Raw genomic sequence first — 15054 nt, forward strand, 5'->3', positions numbered from 1 at the left:
TTTGATCTGTTTTCCTTTGAGGCTGTTTTGTAGCTGTGTATCAGTGAGGGAGGTTGGGCAGTGTCAGGAGCATCGCTGTGTGCTCTCAGTGCCCGATTGTCTGCAGGGTTGCACGAGGACGTGGGGCTCTATTTCCAGCCCTGCCCTGGCTCTGCCTGACCCAGATCCTGCGGCAGCACAGGGATCTGTGCTCAGCTCTGCTCTGCTGGGGACAGAGCCTGCTGCTGCCTGAGCACAGAGCCCACAGCACTCAGGGCTGCTCTACCCACATCCCACCTGGGCAAGGTTTGAGCGTGGCATGGTGCCCGAGGGGTGTGGGTTGGTTTATGGGGTTGGTTCTGCTGTAGGAAGCTGCTGAAGCATTGAAGATCCTGGTGTCTGAGCAGGTTATTCATAAAATTACAGAATAGTTTGGGTTGGAAGGATTTTAAAACTCATCTTGTTTCACCTCCTGTCATGGGTAGGACCTTCTGCAGGTGTTCCCAGTCCAACTTGGCCTTGGACACTTCCAGAGATCCAGAGGCAGCCACAGCTTCTCTGAGCACCCTGTGTCAGGGCCTCCCCACCCTCACAGGGGAGAATTTTTTCCTAATATCCAGTCTAAACTAATTTTTAAAGATTTGTGATGTTCTGTTAATATTTTCACACCCCCCCTTTACATTTGGGGTGGGGAGCGTGGATTTCCTATTGCAGCTGTTCAAAAATAAGCCAGTATTGGTCCCACCTCCATTGCAGATGTTGAATTTTTTTATTGAGACATTAGGATTGTGGAATGGAGTACAAAATGGGATGGGTGCTTGGGTTACACCTGGAATGGGCAGAAGGGCTCTGCCTCCCTGACTTGGGGCAGCTTCCCAGCCTGAAATAATTGCAACTTAAACCTGCCCTGCCCTTCTCCCTGCTCCATTCCATTCCAGGATCATTGGAAGCAGGATTTCTGTCCTGGGAAAGTAAAAGCCCTGCTTAGCAGCTGCTCCTGGGACTGCTGGTCAGGTGAGGCCTCCTCCTGAGTGGTTTGCTGGTTTTCATCACTACTGCCAAACAGCAGGAAAATAGGAAAGGAAGAAAGCTGAGCTGTAGGGCTGTAAATCACAGAATTAGGGAATTTTTTGGGTTGGAAGGGGCCTTAAAGACCATCCAGTTTCAGTTTCTGCCATGGGCAGGGACACCTTCCACTAAGATCAGGCTGCTCCAAGCTCTGGTGGAGTCTCATGGAGGGAAATACTCCCTGGTGGTGTTCCATTCTGGAGATGGGACCGGTTTGGTTATCCAAATGTGCTGCAAGTACTTTGGGTTTTAAATCCTCCATGCTCAACTCTGGCCTTGTGTTCTGAGCTGTTACACCCATGAGTGGATTTTCATTTCTGGGTGTTTTTTTTTTTTTTAATAATTCAGTTAGAATAGAAAATATGTGGTGAGGGTTTCTTTTTCTTCTTGGTATCAAGTAATTTAGAAAAAAAAGCAGGCTGCTCAGGGATTGATGTAGTATTCAGGCAGGGCTTTCTCTCCCTCTGAAGCTGTGTGAGGAGCTGTGTTCAGGGCATGTGGGCGTTGCTTTGCATTTTCATCCCAGCCTCTTTTTCATAGTAGTAGCTCCTCTTGCTCTGACTTCCTGTCCACAGCCCAATGTTTTCCATCTGAGGCTGACCTTGGAAACCTGTCTTAGAGCTCTGTGCAACTTGTGAGCCCACCTGTACCTCAGTGTTATACTTACAGCTATTTTATATTTGCATATATTTGCATTTCCAACCCAAACCCAGCTTTACTGGCCTGTTTTACACTGCCAGCAGTTTCTTGCTTGTTAGTGGTGCAGAAGGGGTGATGCTGGTTTAGAGGCAAGCCTGTCCTGGAGGGAGGGAAACACTGCTTGAGAGCTTGTTAGGGCTACCCAGCACATAATTTGTGGCAGGCAGCTCCCTTCCCTTGCAAATTGGTGTGCAGAGGTGCTTGTCAAGTACAGGATGTCCAGTTATTGAGGTGTCGGAGTGTTATTGTTAGCCATGATGAAATGCCTGGAGAGGAGGTGACTGTAGCAGTGACTCAGGCCCTGCTGCTGTGAACAGTTTGTTTTGTGCTCTAAAAAACACAGAATAAGAGCTCCTGGTTTGTTTTGTGCTCTAAAATACACAGGACAAGAGCTCCCAGCTTTTATTCAGGGCATTTGGTCTCTGTGTGACTCCAGCTCATCATTCATGGGGAATTCACTGGTGGGCTGGGTTATAAAGCATTAAATCTTCAGTCCTTACAGCAGCTGCTTTCTCTGCTTATTTGTGTGCACACATTATCAGTGTGAACCTCAGAGTTTGGTTTCCAAGGGCCAAAATATCACTGTTATACCCTTCCAGCTGTGCTTATGAACCTCTCTCATTTAGACTCTCATTTTTTCACCCAGAGTTGAATCCTCTCAACTTTTCTGGGCTGTCTGGGGAGGATGCTGAGGGTTGCAAGTGGAGCACACCAGTGCCTCTGAAAGGATTTCCTGGCTCCTGGTGACGAGTTGCTGAAATAGCTTTTTATTTGACTGATTTCTATAGTGACTGTTGCCCTGGCAGCAAAGCTTAGAGAGTAGAAGCACAAACACGAGCAGGGCACAATTTGATTTCAGAAGGCTTAGGTTTTCTTTGCTTTGGTTGGGTTTCAAAGAGCTTTAGGAGGAGTTTCAAGATGAGCAAACAGATTAGGGAGGTGGTTTTTTACTGGTTTAGGTGGATGTGGTTTTGTCTCATCAGTGTTAATTGTGAGAATTAACGGTTTCTGCTTGCAAGGAGACCCCAGACCTGGGCCTTGTCCTCAGCATGGGAAAGATGTGGAGCTGTTAGAGCAGGTCTAGAGGAGGCCTTGGAGATGCTCCAGGGCTGGAGCCAGGCTGGGAGAGCTGGGATTGTTCACCTGGAGAGGAGAAGGCTCCAGGGAGAGCTCAGAGCCCCTGCCAGGGCTAAAGGGGCTCCAGGAGAGCTGGAGAGGGACTGGGGACAAGGGATGGAGAGACAGGACACAGGGAATGGCTTCCACTGCCAGAGGGCAGGGATGGATGGGATATTGGGAATTAGGAATTGTTCCCTGGCAGGGTGGGCAGGCCCTGGCACAGGGTGCCCAGAGCAGCTGGGGCTGCCCCTGCATCCCTGGCAGTGCCCAAGGCCAGGCTGGAGCAGCCTGGGACAGTGGAAGGTGTCCCTGGAGATGGCAGGGTGGCACTGGATGGGCTTTAAGGTCCCTCCCAAGCCAGATAATTCCATGATTCTCATGTGGAGGAGTAATCAGCTAACGAATTCATGGCTGATTGTCTTGTTCTTTAACCAGAAATGTTGATGCTCCCACTTTTGCTCCTTGTGCCCAGCTGATCTGAGAAGAGCAGGTCTTGATAGGCAGGGTTGTAACAGTGCACCCCAAATCCTTGTTTAACCCTCTGGCCAAGATGTAGATGGAAGTGGTGGTGGGAATTACTCCCCATGTTTTGAGTCAGCACTTCAGTGTTTGCTGGCAACAGGGGAAAAAGGTCCTGTAAACACAAGGAGGTGCCACCTGGAGCCCTTGATGAGGTTGTTTCATCCTGCTCACTCTTGTGTGGGTATTTTGAGGTGCTGGTTTTCCACAGCATCATTATCACAGTGCAGTTGGTATTGTTATGATAATCACATTGTTATTTATAATTCCTTTTCTTGGGTTCAGGCTCCTTAATGAGGCAGCTCTGCTGCAGATGGAGGGAATTTTTAGTCAGCCAGGCTAAAGAACCTGTGTTAGAGCTGGGGAGGTTTGTGTGTGCCTCATCCTCGTGGGACCACGCCGAGCCTGGGCATGTGGCCTGGCTGCAGCTGACTGTGGTCCCCACCTTCTGTCTTCAGGAGAGGAGAAGACCTTTTGTGGAAGGGAAGGGCTCAGGGAGAGAGAGCTGTGAGTCCCCCATAGTTTCTGCAAACCACACCCCATCAAGCTTTCATGGATGCACCATAGGGAATGAGGAATTTTTAATGTGACAAGCTGGAAGGTGTGAGTAAAGAAGCTTTTTTGCCTATTCCTCCCCCATTAGACGGGCTGTGAAAACAGGCTTGAATAAGAAGTGGTGTTAAAAATTTTAGTTGGTTTTCATCATTTTAACTCTCAGTGAAAACAGCTCATCTCCATGGCCTGTGTCCTTGGCAGAGGATTACCTTTCCTCCTGTGTCATTTACTCTGCTTTTACAAAAGGTGCTTGATAGTGATTTACACTGGTGGTGTGAGAGCACATTTTGGAACTGATGGTAGATTCCAGCAGTATTGCCCAAACCTGCAGTTTTACTGCAAGGCACACTTCTGTTGGTTTTTGTCAGGCTGCCAGGCCAGGCATCCTGGGGTCACACCAGCATTTTGGGGCTCTCCTGCCAGTATCCAAGTGCTATTTGCAGCTGGCAACAGATTTTTCCATCTGGAGCTCATCTTAGAACCTGCTGGAAGCTTTCATGGGATGGTTTATGTTGGAAAAGCCCTCTAAGCTCATCAAGTCCAACCATTCCCCAAGCACTCCCAAGGCCACCACTAACCCCTGTCCCTGAGTGCCACATCTACCAATGTTTTAAATCCCTCCAGGCAGGGATGGTGACCCTGCCACTGCTCTGGACAGCCTATTCCAGGGCTGGACAACCTTTTCCATGGGGAAATTTTTCCCACTATCCAATCTAGACCTTCCCTGGCAGTAGAGATGTAGTTTGAAGGTTGGCTACAGACTCCCGAGCTGTGTCTTTAAATGTTGTCAGGATGGACAGGTATCTGCTCTGTCAGGTTCAGGGATTTGGGAAACTGGGATTTAGGCACTCCAGTGTTGAAAACTGAAAAGGTTTAGTTAATATTGGCCCTCCTTGTGTGCCCACAGAGTGCTCAGACAACCCCAAAGCCAAGCTGGATGGCTGCTGCAAGCCCAGACCTCGGGTGGAGGAACAGCATTAAAAATAAATAATTTTGGCTTTATCATTGTGAGGCACCATCCTGGGAAGCAACAAGAAGTGTGTTAGGATTGTCTGTTGGGAATTTGTGCTGCCAGAGCTGGGATTTGAAGTGAGCACATGGAGATGAGCAGGTGGAGCTGAGCTGCTGCTCAGTCCTGGCCTTGTAGGAGCTTCTAATGTGGGTTACCATGCATAATTCAGGCCATCCTTTTTCCATGTTCAGAGCTCTGTAACTAAATACTGATTTGCTAAACACAACTTGAATAATGAAGCAATCTGTGGTTTGAAAGCTTTCCTCAGTATTGAAAGAAAAGGAAGCAAATAGAGCTGTATCCTCACTTCTGCTCTAAAACAACACAGATATGCACAAAGTGGAAGAGTCATCTTCATCCGTTGGTCTGTGGATTTAAATGTCTGCACATTCCTGGTGTGTCCAGGAAATGAGAGGTGGCCTGTCCGAAGTACTGCCAGTCCTTCCATCCAAGGCTTTTTCTTCTCTAATATCACAGTTCCTTCCATGGAAAATCAAATTAAAAACTGCGCCTTGTGTATCTTGCTGAGCCTAGTGGTAACAGATCAAAAAAGGAATTGTGTGCAGTGTAGTCATGTTTGGATAGGAGTAAAGCTCTGTATCTGTTCTGAGCCTCTTCAGCTCAAATTGTACCAGTAGGGTAAATTATTTTGGTTTTCCTCAGTCACAACTTTGCTCTCTTTGATGAAACACAAACACTTGGGAGCCTGTAAGAGGCTAAAAATATTCTTTCAGCTGATAAAGGCTTGGTTTGACTTTTGAAAATACGAAGTGGTTTTTTTCTCCCTGTGTTGTTACCTTCTCACTTCATGTTTATGAGCTGCAGCAAAGCACGTGGTCTGTGGGATGGTGGGGCTTCCACTGCTTTCCTCTCCTTGCTCTGGGGAGGAGCAGTTTTGGTTTTTGGTTCAATAAGCACCTCACACCTGAGGATTTGCTGGTGGTGGTTGCTGCCATCACTGCCTTATTTGCTGCTTGTGTCTCAAAAACTCAGGAGGAGATTCCAAGCAAGTAACTTGTGCGTGCTTGTAACTTTTGTACTGGAAGCAATCAGCTTTTCTAAGCTATTTCTGCAATTCATTGAGTATAGAAGTTTCTTACCTAGTTCCTCTTTTTTAAAAAAAAAACAATAAAAATTTCTCCTGGTTCCTTTTTTTTTATCCGGTAGTCAACATTTCATTGTATTAGAGCAGTATACCCTGGTAACAGTCAAATTTACCTCACAGAGCTGCTAAACTCTTGCAAACCTAAATGCTTTAGTTTATTTTCAGGCTAATCTGCTTGATTATTGATTTTCCTGCTGCTCTTTTGGCCCTGACAGTAGATCCTTGCTTACCTACATCAGTTTTTTAGTATTCATGACTGCATGTGGCACCTGGAGGAGTTCTAGGGTGGGTTGGATGGGGCTTGGAGCAAGCTGGTCTAGTGGAAGGTGTTCCTGCCCATGGAATAGGATGAGCTTTAAGGTCCCTTCCGACCTAAACCAATCTGGAATTTTGTAATTTTTGCCTTGCAGAATGAAAAACAGGTTTCATATTCAATCACTGGTGCCACACATTGCATTAAGGTACCAGTCTGTAAGGCGTAGAAGAGGTTTCTACCACAAATAATACCAAACATTTTCTCTGTAGCTCCTTAAATCCATGAGTATGATGATTGTTAGAGGAGTTTGGGTGCTGCTCATGGACTAGAGCATTGAAATGGAAAATGTAACAAATAACAGAGCAGGAGGGAAGCTTCCCACAGCTGCAAAATGGTGTTCAATCTTTTGAGAAACCAACAGTGAGCTTGGGAAAGATGGTGCTGTGTGTACAAGGCTGGAGCTCCACATCTCTATTGTCCATCCTAACCCAAGCCCAGCTGGTTTTGTGCAGGAATTGTGGCTTTGGCCATGAACCACAGGCTGAATGCCGTGCTAATGCCTGGTTCTGTGTTTCTCTCCCCCTCCCCAGGAAGAAGAATGCCAACACGAAGATGAAGTAGAGCGTTTCCTACGCTGGCCGCACGCCGGTGTCGGCTGGGTAGGGACGGGCTCTGCCTCTGGCCAAACCCATTCCAGGGACAACAAGATGAAGCCAAGGAGGAGCTTCCCACCACGCTGGAGCCGCAGTGACTGCTGCCCGCTTTAAAAAGCCCATGTGCCACCGTCCCTGGCGAGATGAAAGAAGTGGTGCTGTGGTCACCCGAGGAGGTGACCGGCTGGCTGACGGACAATGCCGTGCCGGAGTACTGTGAGCCCCTGAAGAACTTCACCGGGCGGGACCTCATCAACCTGACGGAGGAGGATTTCAAGAAATCCCCTCTGTCCCGGGTGTCTTCCGACAGCGGGCAGCGGCTGTTGAACATGATCGAGGGGCTGAAGATGGCTCACCACATGGAGGCTCACAAGAACGGCCACGCCAACGGGCACGTGCGCGCCGGCGATGCCGCGCGCCAGAACGGCTTCGGCGCCGCGCTCAAGCTCAATGGGGGCGTCCCCAACGGGTTCAAGAAGGAGATGATCAAGATCCCCATGCCCGAGCCGGAACGCTCGCAGTATCCCATGGAGTGGGGCAAGACTTTCCTGGCTTTTATTTATGCACTTTTTTGTTTCGTCTTCACCACGGTGACTATCTCGGTGGTTCATGAACGAGTGCCTCCCAAGGAGGTGCAGCCTCCCCTCCCAGATGCATTTTTTGATCGCTTTGATCGGGTGCAATGGGCTTTTTCTATTTGTGAAATCAATGGCATGATCCTTGTAGGACTGTGGTTTGTTCAGTGGCTGCTCTTAAAATACAAGTAAGTTAAACCTTCTCAGAACTTGAGTGCTTCTGGCAGCTTTTGGTGGGCAGATGCTGGTTTGCACCCAAACAAAATGAAGTTTCTTGTGATCTTCTTATGTCAGTTTTCAAAGGTGAGGTAGCATGCAGTGTGAGCTGCTTGTGCAGATGGCAGAGGTTCAAATGTTCTCTAAGAAGCTGAGCAACGCCCCTGCTCGTGTTTCCTGAGTGGTTAACTCGAACCTTTTTCATGGGTGAAAAGCCTGGATTAGATGAAATGATGTTCTGAGCTCACTGTTTGTTCAGAGGGAACACAACTCATGCTCTTGTGAGGCCAGCTGTGAACCAGGACCCAGGGAAGGGCTGGAGCTGTGCCAGGAGGGTTTAGGTTGGATTTCAGGGCAAGGTTCTTCCCCAGAGGGTGCTGGGCACTGCCCAGGCTCCCCAGGGAATGGACACGGCCCTGAGGCTGCCAGAGCTCCAGGAGAGCTTGGACACTGCTCCAGGATGCACATGGTGGGATCGTTGGGGTGTCTGTGCAGGGACAGGAGCTGGGTCAGTGATCCTTGTGGGTCCCTTGCAGCTCAGGATATTCCATGACTTTAAACCCAAGGGAAACAGCTAAAGGGGGGAGTGTGGGATTGCTCCCAAGAAGGAGGTGTTGGGTTAATAGGGCCGTCCCAGGGATCAAACACCCTGTGGTGGAGCTGAGCAGAGCCTGTAGGTGCGGAACAGCAGAATCCTTGGAGGTTTTGAAGCAGTGAGATGTGGGTTGAGTTGATGGTCACATACATATATTGGTGTCACTGGCAGATGTGAAGGTCCCCCCTTACTGTGTCCCCATTTGCTTTGGGGTGTCTGTTTTTATTTATGTTATAGAATCATACAATGTTAGGGGCTGGAAGGGACCCTAAAGGCCATCCCATTCCAACCTCCTGCCATGGGAAGTCCCCTTTGGAAGGGCCTTTTCTGCTGTTAGGGGAAGATGCCAGAGCTTGGTCAGTCTGTGCACTGATCACGGAATGTTTCAAGGACCAAAATCCCTCTTTTCTATCCACGAGCAGAGGGATGAAGGTCCAAGAGGCCCAAGCTGTGGCTGAGCAGCAGAAAGGGAAGAGCAGGAGAAAGGGAAGAGCAGGAGAGGTGCTGGCAGGAGCCCAGTGAGGTGGCTTCATCTGGAGAACTTCGTGCTTGTGGTTCTGGATGGGGCACACCAAAGGGGTGGTGACTCAGTGCTGCAGAAAAGCTGAATCCCTTTTGTGGTGGGGTTATGCCCTCCCTTTGAAACTTAATTCAGGAATAAAGGGAGGGCATTGGGCCAGATGGGCCTTCCTCACTTCTGCTTCCTCATCCCTGGAGATGCCCAGGGCCACGTTGGACACTGGGGCTTGGAGCAGCCTGGGACAGTGGAAGGTGTCCCTGTCCATGGCAGGAGTGGCACTAGAAGGGCTTTAAGGTCCTTTCCAAGGCAAACAGTCTGTGATTCCATGATTCTGATGCTGTCCGTGGCATGGGATTGGGCTGGTGTCTCTCCAGAAGGCAGGAGCAGATCTGGCAGGGCACTCTGGAGCTCAAGGAAGCTGCTGAGGCAGATAGACTTCCCTGGGAAGCATTCCCAGATGCTGTGGGAGAAGCACAAAGCCAGGATTGTGTTTGGCTCATGGGGCTGAAGGAGCAGCCTGCTCCCTGCTGAGGTCTGCAGGGCTGGGATGGATTTCTCTGGGCCAGGAGTACGTGTGGAGGTTGGACTTGCTGGCTGGCTCTGAGTCTCACATTCACACAAATCCTCCTGGGGGAAAGGGAAATAAGAGGCTTTTTACATTTATTTTTACTTTATGTTACAGTGCAGAGCTCTCTCAGATTTTCCCAAGTTAAAATATGCCAAATCCAGCAAAATCAAGTGGTAGTTTTGATTAAAAAAAGAAATTCTGTGCTCAGAGAAATGTTTCTTTGGTCTCTCAGAATGTGGTTTTGCTCAGCCTTTAATCCCCAACCCCCTGTTTGCCTTAATGTTAAAAAGAAAAAGGCAGGTTCATGTCTGGTTCTAGAAGCCGCAAGGGTGAGATATGAGAGGAAAAATTCTGCAGAGGAGAACCCCTGCTCTACTGGAATGGTGCCCTCCATGCTTAAATTTCAGTTTGTGGAACAAGATTAATAATTATCATTCTTAACTCACAGTTTTGCCCATGTTTACACCAGGAGAGGGAAGAAAAAGTCTGGAATAGTGTGTTACAGCAGGGAGTACTGCAGTGCAAAGTGTGTTTAGCCTGCAAGAGTTGAATTTTTCCTGATAAACCAAGGCACTCAAGGTGTTACTGATCTGGCACTGCAAACTCATACTCCTCCAAGAGTGGAGCACTCCAGTTTAATAACCATGCCAAAAGCACTGAAAAATTTAAAAGGTGGCCAAATTTGATTTTTGAAAGAGCTCTGCTTGATAGGATTTTTTTTAAGTGAGCAAAATGGCAACAACTGAATTCCAGTGCCTGAAGGGAACCTCCAAGAAAGAAGGAGAGGGACTTGGGATAAGGGATGGAGGGACAGGACCCAGGGAATGGCTTCCAGTGCCAGAGGGCAGGGCTGGATGGGATATTGGGAATTAGGAATTGTTCCCTGGCAGGGTGGGCAGGCCCTGGCACAGGGTGCCCCTGGATCCCTGGCAGTGCCCAAGGCCAGGCTGGACAGGGCTTGGAGCAGCCTGGGACAGTGGAAGGTGGAATGAGATGATCTTGGAAGCTTTCTTCCAATCCAGACTGTTGTTGGATTCTGTGAATGTCAGAACCTGCAGCTTGAAATGGCCATAAGTGCAAAGAGCAGTGATTTCAAATGAACCAAACCCACGGGGTCTGTAGCCAGTGGCACACGAAGGGTGATTGCTGTAGTTTAATTCACCCCTGATTTCTGTAACCCTGGCAGTGATCTCTCCTTAGGATCTCTCCAGAGGCTGCTCCTGTCCTGCTGGATGTGCCAGGAGTGGTTTAATTGTCTTTCTTGGAGGTGTTTTTAGGTGTTACCCCAGTGGGGCAGTTGTGGGGCTGGCTGTCCCTCCTGAGCCCATCCTCTACCCCAGCTGCTCGTGCTGGTTTTGCAGAAGCACCTCACAGTACCCGAGATGTGCATCTGCCCTCTCTGTGAGCATCAGCCCTCGCTAACCAATGTCTCTGCAGCTGTGGCTGCTGAGGGGCTTCCCTGCAAACACCCTGTCCTGCAGCCAGGCCAGCTCTGCATTTTCATTTGGGAGCTTTCCTTGCTGATGTGAACTGCTTCCTTTATAATGCTGCTCAGGAAAGATGTGTTCTCTCACTCCTCTGGGTTATACAGGAGACCCTTTGTAATCACTGAATTGTGTGTCAGCTGAAATAAACTTACTCCTTTTCATCCCACAATGAAAATCCTGTAACTTTATCCCCTGCCTCAGATAGGAAATCAGTGACTGGCCACAGCTAATGGAGGGGTGTGGGGCATGAAATCCCCTTTAATGTCTTCAGCACCCAATCTGCACAGGCTTTTGCATCCTAATCCTTAGATTTCCTGTAGTCACCTTCAAAGGCAGTGTGAGCTGTGTTGCTCCTGTGTTCCTGGCCTGGAATATTTGTGGAGTAGTTCAGCATTCCCAGGTGTAAGCTGATAGTGTCACGAGTTTCCAAAGCAATAGGAGAAACCAACTGCTCTTTTGTTTGATTTACCTTTGTGGATTTTGTTTGCCTCCTTATTTGTGCCTGTTTTCTCTCCCTGCCAGGTCTATAATTAGCAGAAGATTTTTCTGTATCGTTGGCACACTATACCTGTACCGGTGTATTACCATGTATGTGACTACACTCCCAGTCCCTGGAATGCATTTCAAGTGTTCTCCAAAGGTAAATTCCTCCTCATCTGCCTGTTTCTCCATCATCCTGCTCCTCCCAAAGCTGCTTTGTCAAAAGGTGTTTCTAAGGGAGGGGATTCTGCCCCCCTGCCCTGATCAGGTGAGGCCCCACCTGGAATTCTGTGCACAGTTCTGGTGGTCCCAACAAAAGAACGACATGGAATTGTTGGAGGAGGTCTAGAGGAGGTTATGGAGATGCTGAGGGGTCTGGAGCATCTTCCCTGTGGATCCAGGCTGGGAGAGCTGGGAATGCTCAGCCTGGAGAAGGGAAGGGTGTGTGGAGACCTCAGAGCTCCTTCCAGGGCCTGAAGGGACACAGGGCAGCTGGAGAGGGACTGGGGACAAGGGAATGGCTTCCCAGTGCCAGAGGGCAGGGCTGGATGAGATATTGGGAATCAGGAATTGTTCCCTGGCAGGGTGGGCAGGCCCTGGCACAGGGTGCCCAGAGCAGCTGGGGCTGCCCCTGGATCCCTGGCAGTGCCCAGGGCCAGGCTGGAGCAGCCTGGGACACAGTGGAAGGTGTCCCTGCCATGGCAGGGGGTGGAATGGGTGAACTTTAAGCCCAAACCAGCCCAAACCATTCTATAATTTTAATTTGAGAGTGCTGGTTTGGTGTGACAAGGACACCCTTCTGCAGGTCACTGGCTGCCCTCTCAGTGGAGATGCTGTGGGGCAGTGCAGGGATTCCCACCCTTCTCAAAGCACTGAGCTACCCAAATTCTGTGGCATTTTCAGCTAATTTGCATGATCAGCATGTTCCTGTCCCCACTGAAGCTGCTGAAGGCATGCAACCTTTGCCATGTGTGAGTCACTGATTTCTAAATAAATACACACCTCAGTGTGCCAAATCCAAATAGGATTTGTGGTTGGAAATGGCCCAGAGGGACTTTCCTAAGGCTGTCTCCTGCACAGAATTTTTGCAATTCTGGTAGCGCAAGGACTTCTCACCTCCTCCCCAGGCCAGCCCTGACTCTCAGGGATAAATTGAGAAAGCCATGGCTGAAACCAGGCTACTGGGACAGAGGTGTTGACCCTTGTGGTCAGCCTGGGAGGGTCATTCAGTGCTCAGGGTGGAGATGGGACAGAGCTGGTGGTGTTGCATGCACCCCTGGTCATTCAGCATTGCTGGAATCCTGGGGCTTGCTGCAATCCCTGGGGCTGGCTGTGCTGTGACACAGCTGAAGCAGGAGAAAGGGCACAAGCTCAGCCATAAATCAGCTGGCAGGTTGTTAAAATCACTGAGGTGCAGGTAATAAAAGCCTGATTGGACTTGATCCACGTGCTGAGGTACAGGCTGTAAAATCCTCATTGGACTTGATCCATGTGCTGTTGTTGTTTTGGTGAGGATTGGCACATCCAAACAAAGCTTTGGTTCCTCAGGGAAGTCCAGCCAGTCCAGAACCTTTGTGGGTTTTTGGAGGGATTTTGGAAAGAGAAATGAGTAGGAGAGGATTCAGCACAGTGCTTGAACAGCCTGCTGCTAGGAAATTAAAAAAGAGAGAACACAGGTATTTATGGGCTGAAGTGAATAAATCTGCCTGTTTGGGGAATTTGGGGAATTTATGGCCTTGGCAAATCCTTCTCATTACTCAAGTAGAGACAAGCTGAGGGCTCTGATAAGATTAAGGAGTTTTCTTGAAAGCCCTAAATGTACTGGTGGGAAAAGAATAACCTCTCAACACCTTATTGAGTTCTATGTGATTGTGAAAAGTGGGCTTTGGGGAGCAGTTTACTGTTTGTGAGCAACTGTTAGCAGGAAATGTTTAATTCCTGCAAAGAACATGCTCCAGTCTGTCAGAAATTATTAATTTCCACTTCTAAAAGCAAGGCCAAGCTTTAAAATAAAAACATAATGGCCAGCCTGGGGGGTTGGGGGGGGGTCTGTGTTTCCTTCTGACAGTTCAGTGGTTTCCATAGATTTTCAAACCCCATAAAATGAGGTGAGGATGCAGCACAGGTGAGCATTGATCCATTAGTCCCTGCTTCCTGATGGGTCCCAGAGCTTCTCCACACATCCTGGTTGTCCCATGGCATACATTTTTTGTGGATTTGTTTAATATTTGGCCTTGGTTAAGAGCAGCAAAAGTGTTGGGCAGTGCCAGCTGCCCTCAGTCACTCAGGAGAGGGAGCAGCGTGTCCTCTGGGAGGGACTTGGTTTGCTTGGGTTTGGCTTTCCTTGGGCAAACTGAAATTTTTCCTGGAAAAGGAGCATTTGGGGGTGGGTCAGAGCAAATCTGTGTGTGGAGGGAGATCCCTGTTTGCACTCAAAGCACAAGTCTGGCCCTGTGCTCTGACAGACAGCACAGATGTTTCTGTTGGAATGGGAAGCAGAAGGAAATAATCTAGCAGGCTTTTCCAAGGCTTTGGGGTTTGGAGTGAGATGTTCCTCTGTTCATCAGATCCTGGCTTTGGCTGTTCAGTCTGGGCAGTTCCTCCTGGTTTCTGTTGGATGATCACCAGTAGGGCCTGTGCTGTTACCAACAACATGAACTAAATTAAACCTTGTTTATTTTAGAGTCTGCTGCCTCTTGAACAGAAGGAAAATCTCACCTGAGCACCAGCTACAAGAGGTGCAAAGCATCAAAACACTCCTGTCTCATTTCCAGTCTTTTTCCTGCTAGAAATGTGCTGCCAGCTTTTAGGAAAAGCTGAGGATTTATTTATCTGCTGATTGATCTTGTGGATCAAAGCAGAAGGGAAGGAGAACTGTGGCATTCACATTTTCTGAAAAATCCCTTCACCCAGGATTTTCCTCCTGGGAAGCTGAGAGGCCTCAGAGAAAAGGAAAACAATTCTTATCTCATTTGCTTCTCCTGTGTTGGTGCTAATGTGGAATGTGCTTGGAGATTGTTTACCCACAGGTGGTTGTTCCATTGGATTCTGCTGTGAGTTGTTTTCACTCATTGGCCAATTGGGGCCAAGCTGTGTCAGGACTCTGAAAGAGTCACAAGTTTTTGTTTTATTAGCTTTAGAGAATTTAGTAGGTATCCTTTTTGTATTCTTCAGTATAGTTAGTATAGTATTCTTCAATATAATATAGTATTATAAAGTAATTAATCATCCTTCTGACAACATGGATTCATCATTCCTCCCTGCCACGAGGGCTCCTGCAAATACAATGGAGAACTGAAAAGCCAAATTGCTGCTTAAAACCATTGCTTTGAGCTGTGATATTTTACTGTGCTTTTGTGTTTTGCTGTCCCACCAGCTCTTTGGAGACTGGGAATCTCACCTGAGAAGGATAATGAAGTTGATTGCTGGCGGAGGCTTGTCCATCACGGGCTCCCACAACATGTGTGGGGATTACCTGTACAGCGGCCACACCGTCATCCTCACCCTCACCTACCTGTTCATCAAAGAGTGTGAGTGCCCTGCTGCCCTCCCCTGCTCTGCTGCCTTCCTCACTGACGGGTTTCTCTTGTGCTCTGAACCCAATTCCAGTTAAAATATCTGTGTGTTCCATGGTGGAACAGCCTCGCG

General features: G+C 48.6%; 1 protein-coding gene across 2 annotated transcripts in view; it reads left to right on the forward strand.

Moving 5' to 3' along the window:
- The window catches only part of SGMS1 (sphingomyelin synthase 1), a 63477-nt gene that overhangs the window by 43485 nt on the left and 4938 nt on the right, over positions 1-15054 (forward strand). For both annotated transcript variants that reach the window (XM_031063503.1, XM_005428843.3), the window contains exons 2-4: positions 6903-7728; positions 11449-11566; positions 14783-14936. In XM_031063503.1, coding sequence (XP_030919363.1) covers positions 7109-7728; positions 11449-11566; positions 14783-14936 — 892 coding nt within the window. In that variant the 5' untranslated portion in view covers positions 6903-7108. The remainder of the gene's footprint in view (positions 1-6902; positions 7729-11448; positions 11567-14782; positions 14937-15054) is intronic.

This window comes from Geospiza fortis, unplaced genomic scaffold (assembly GCF_000277835.1).
Source record: "Geospiza fortis unplaced genomic scaffold, GeoFor_1.0 scaffold284, whole genome shotgun sequence".
In the NCBI taxonomy this organism is placed as follows: Eukaryota; Metazoa; Chordata; class Aves; order Passeriformes; family Thraupidae; genus Geospiza; species Geospiza fortis.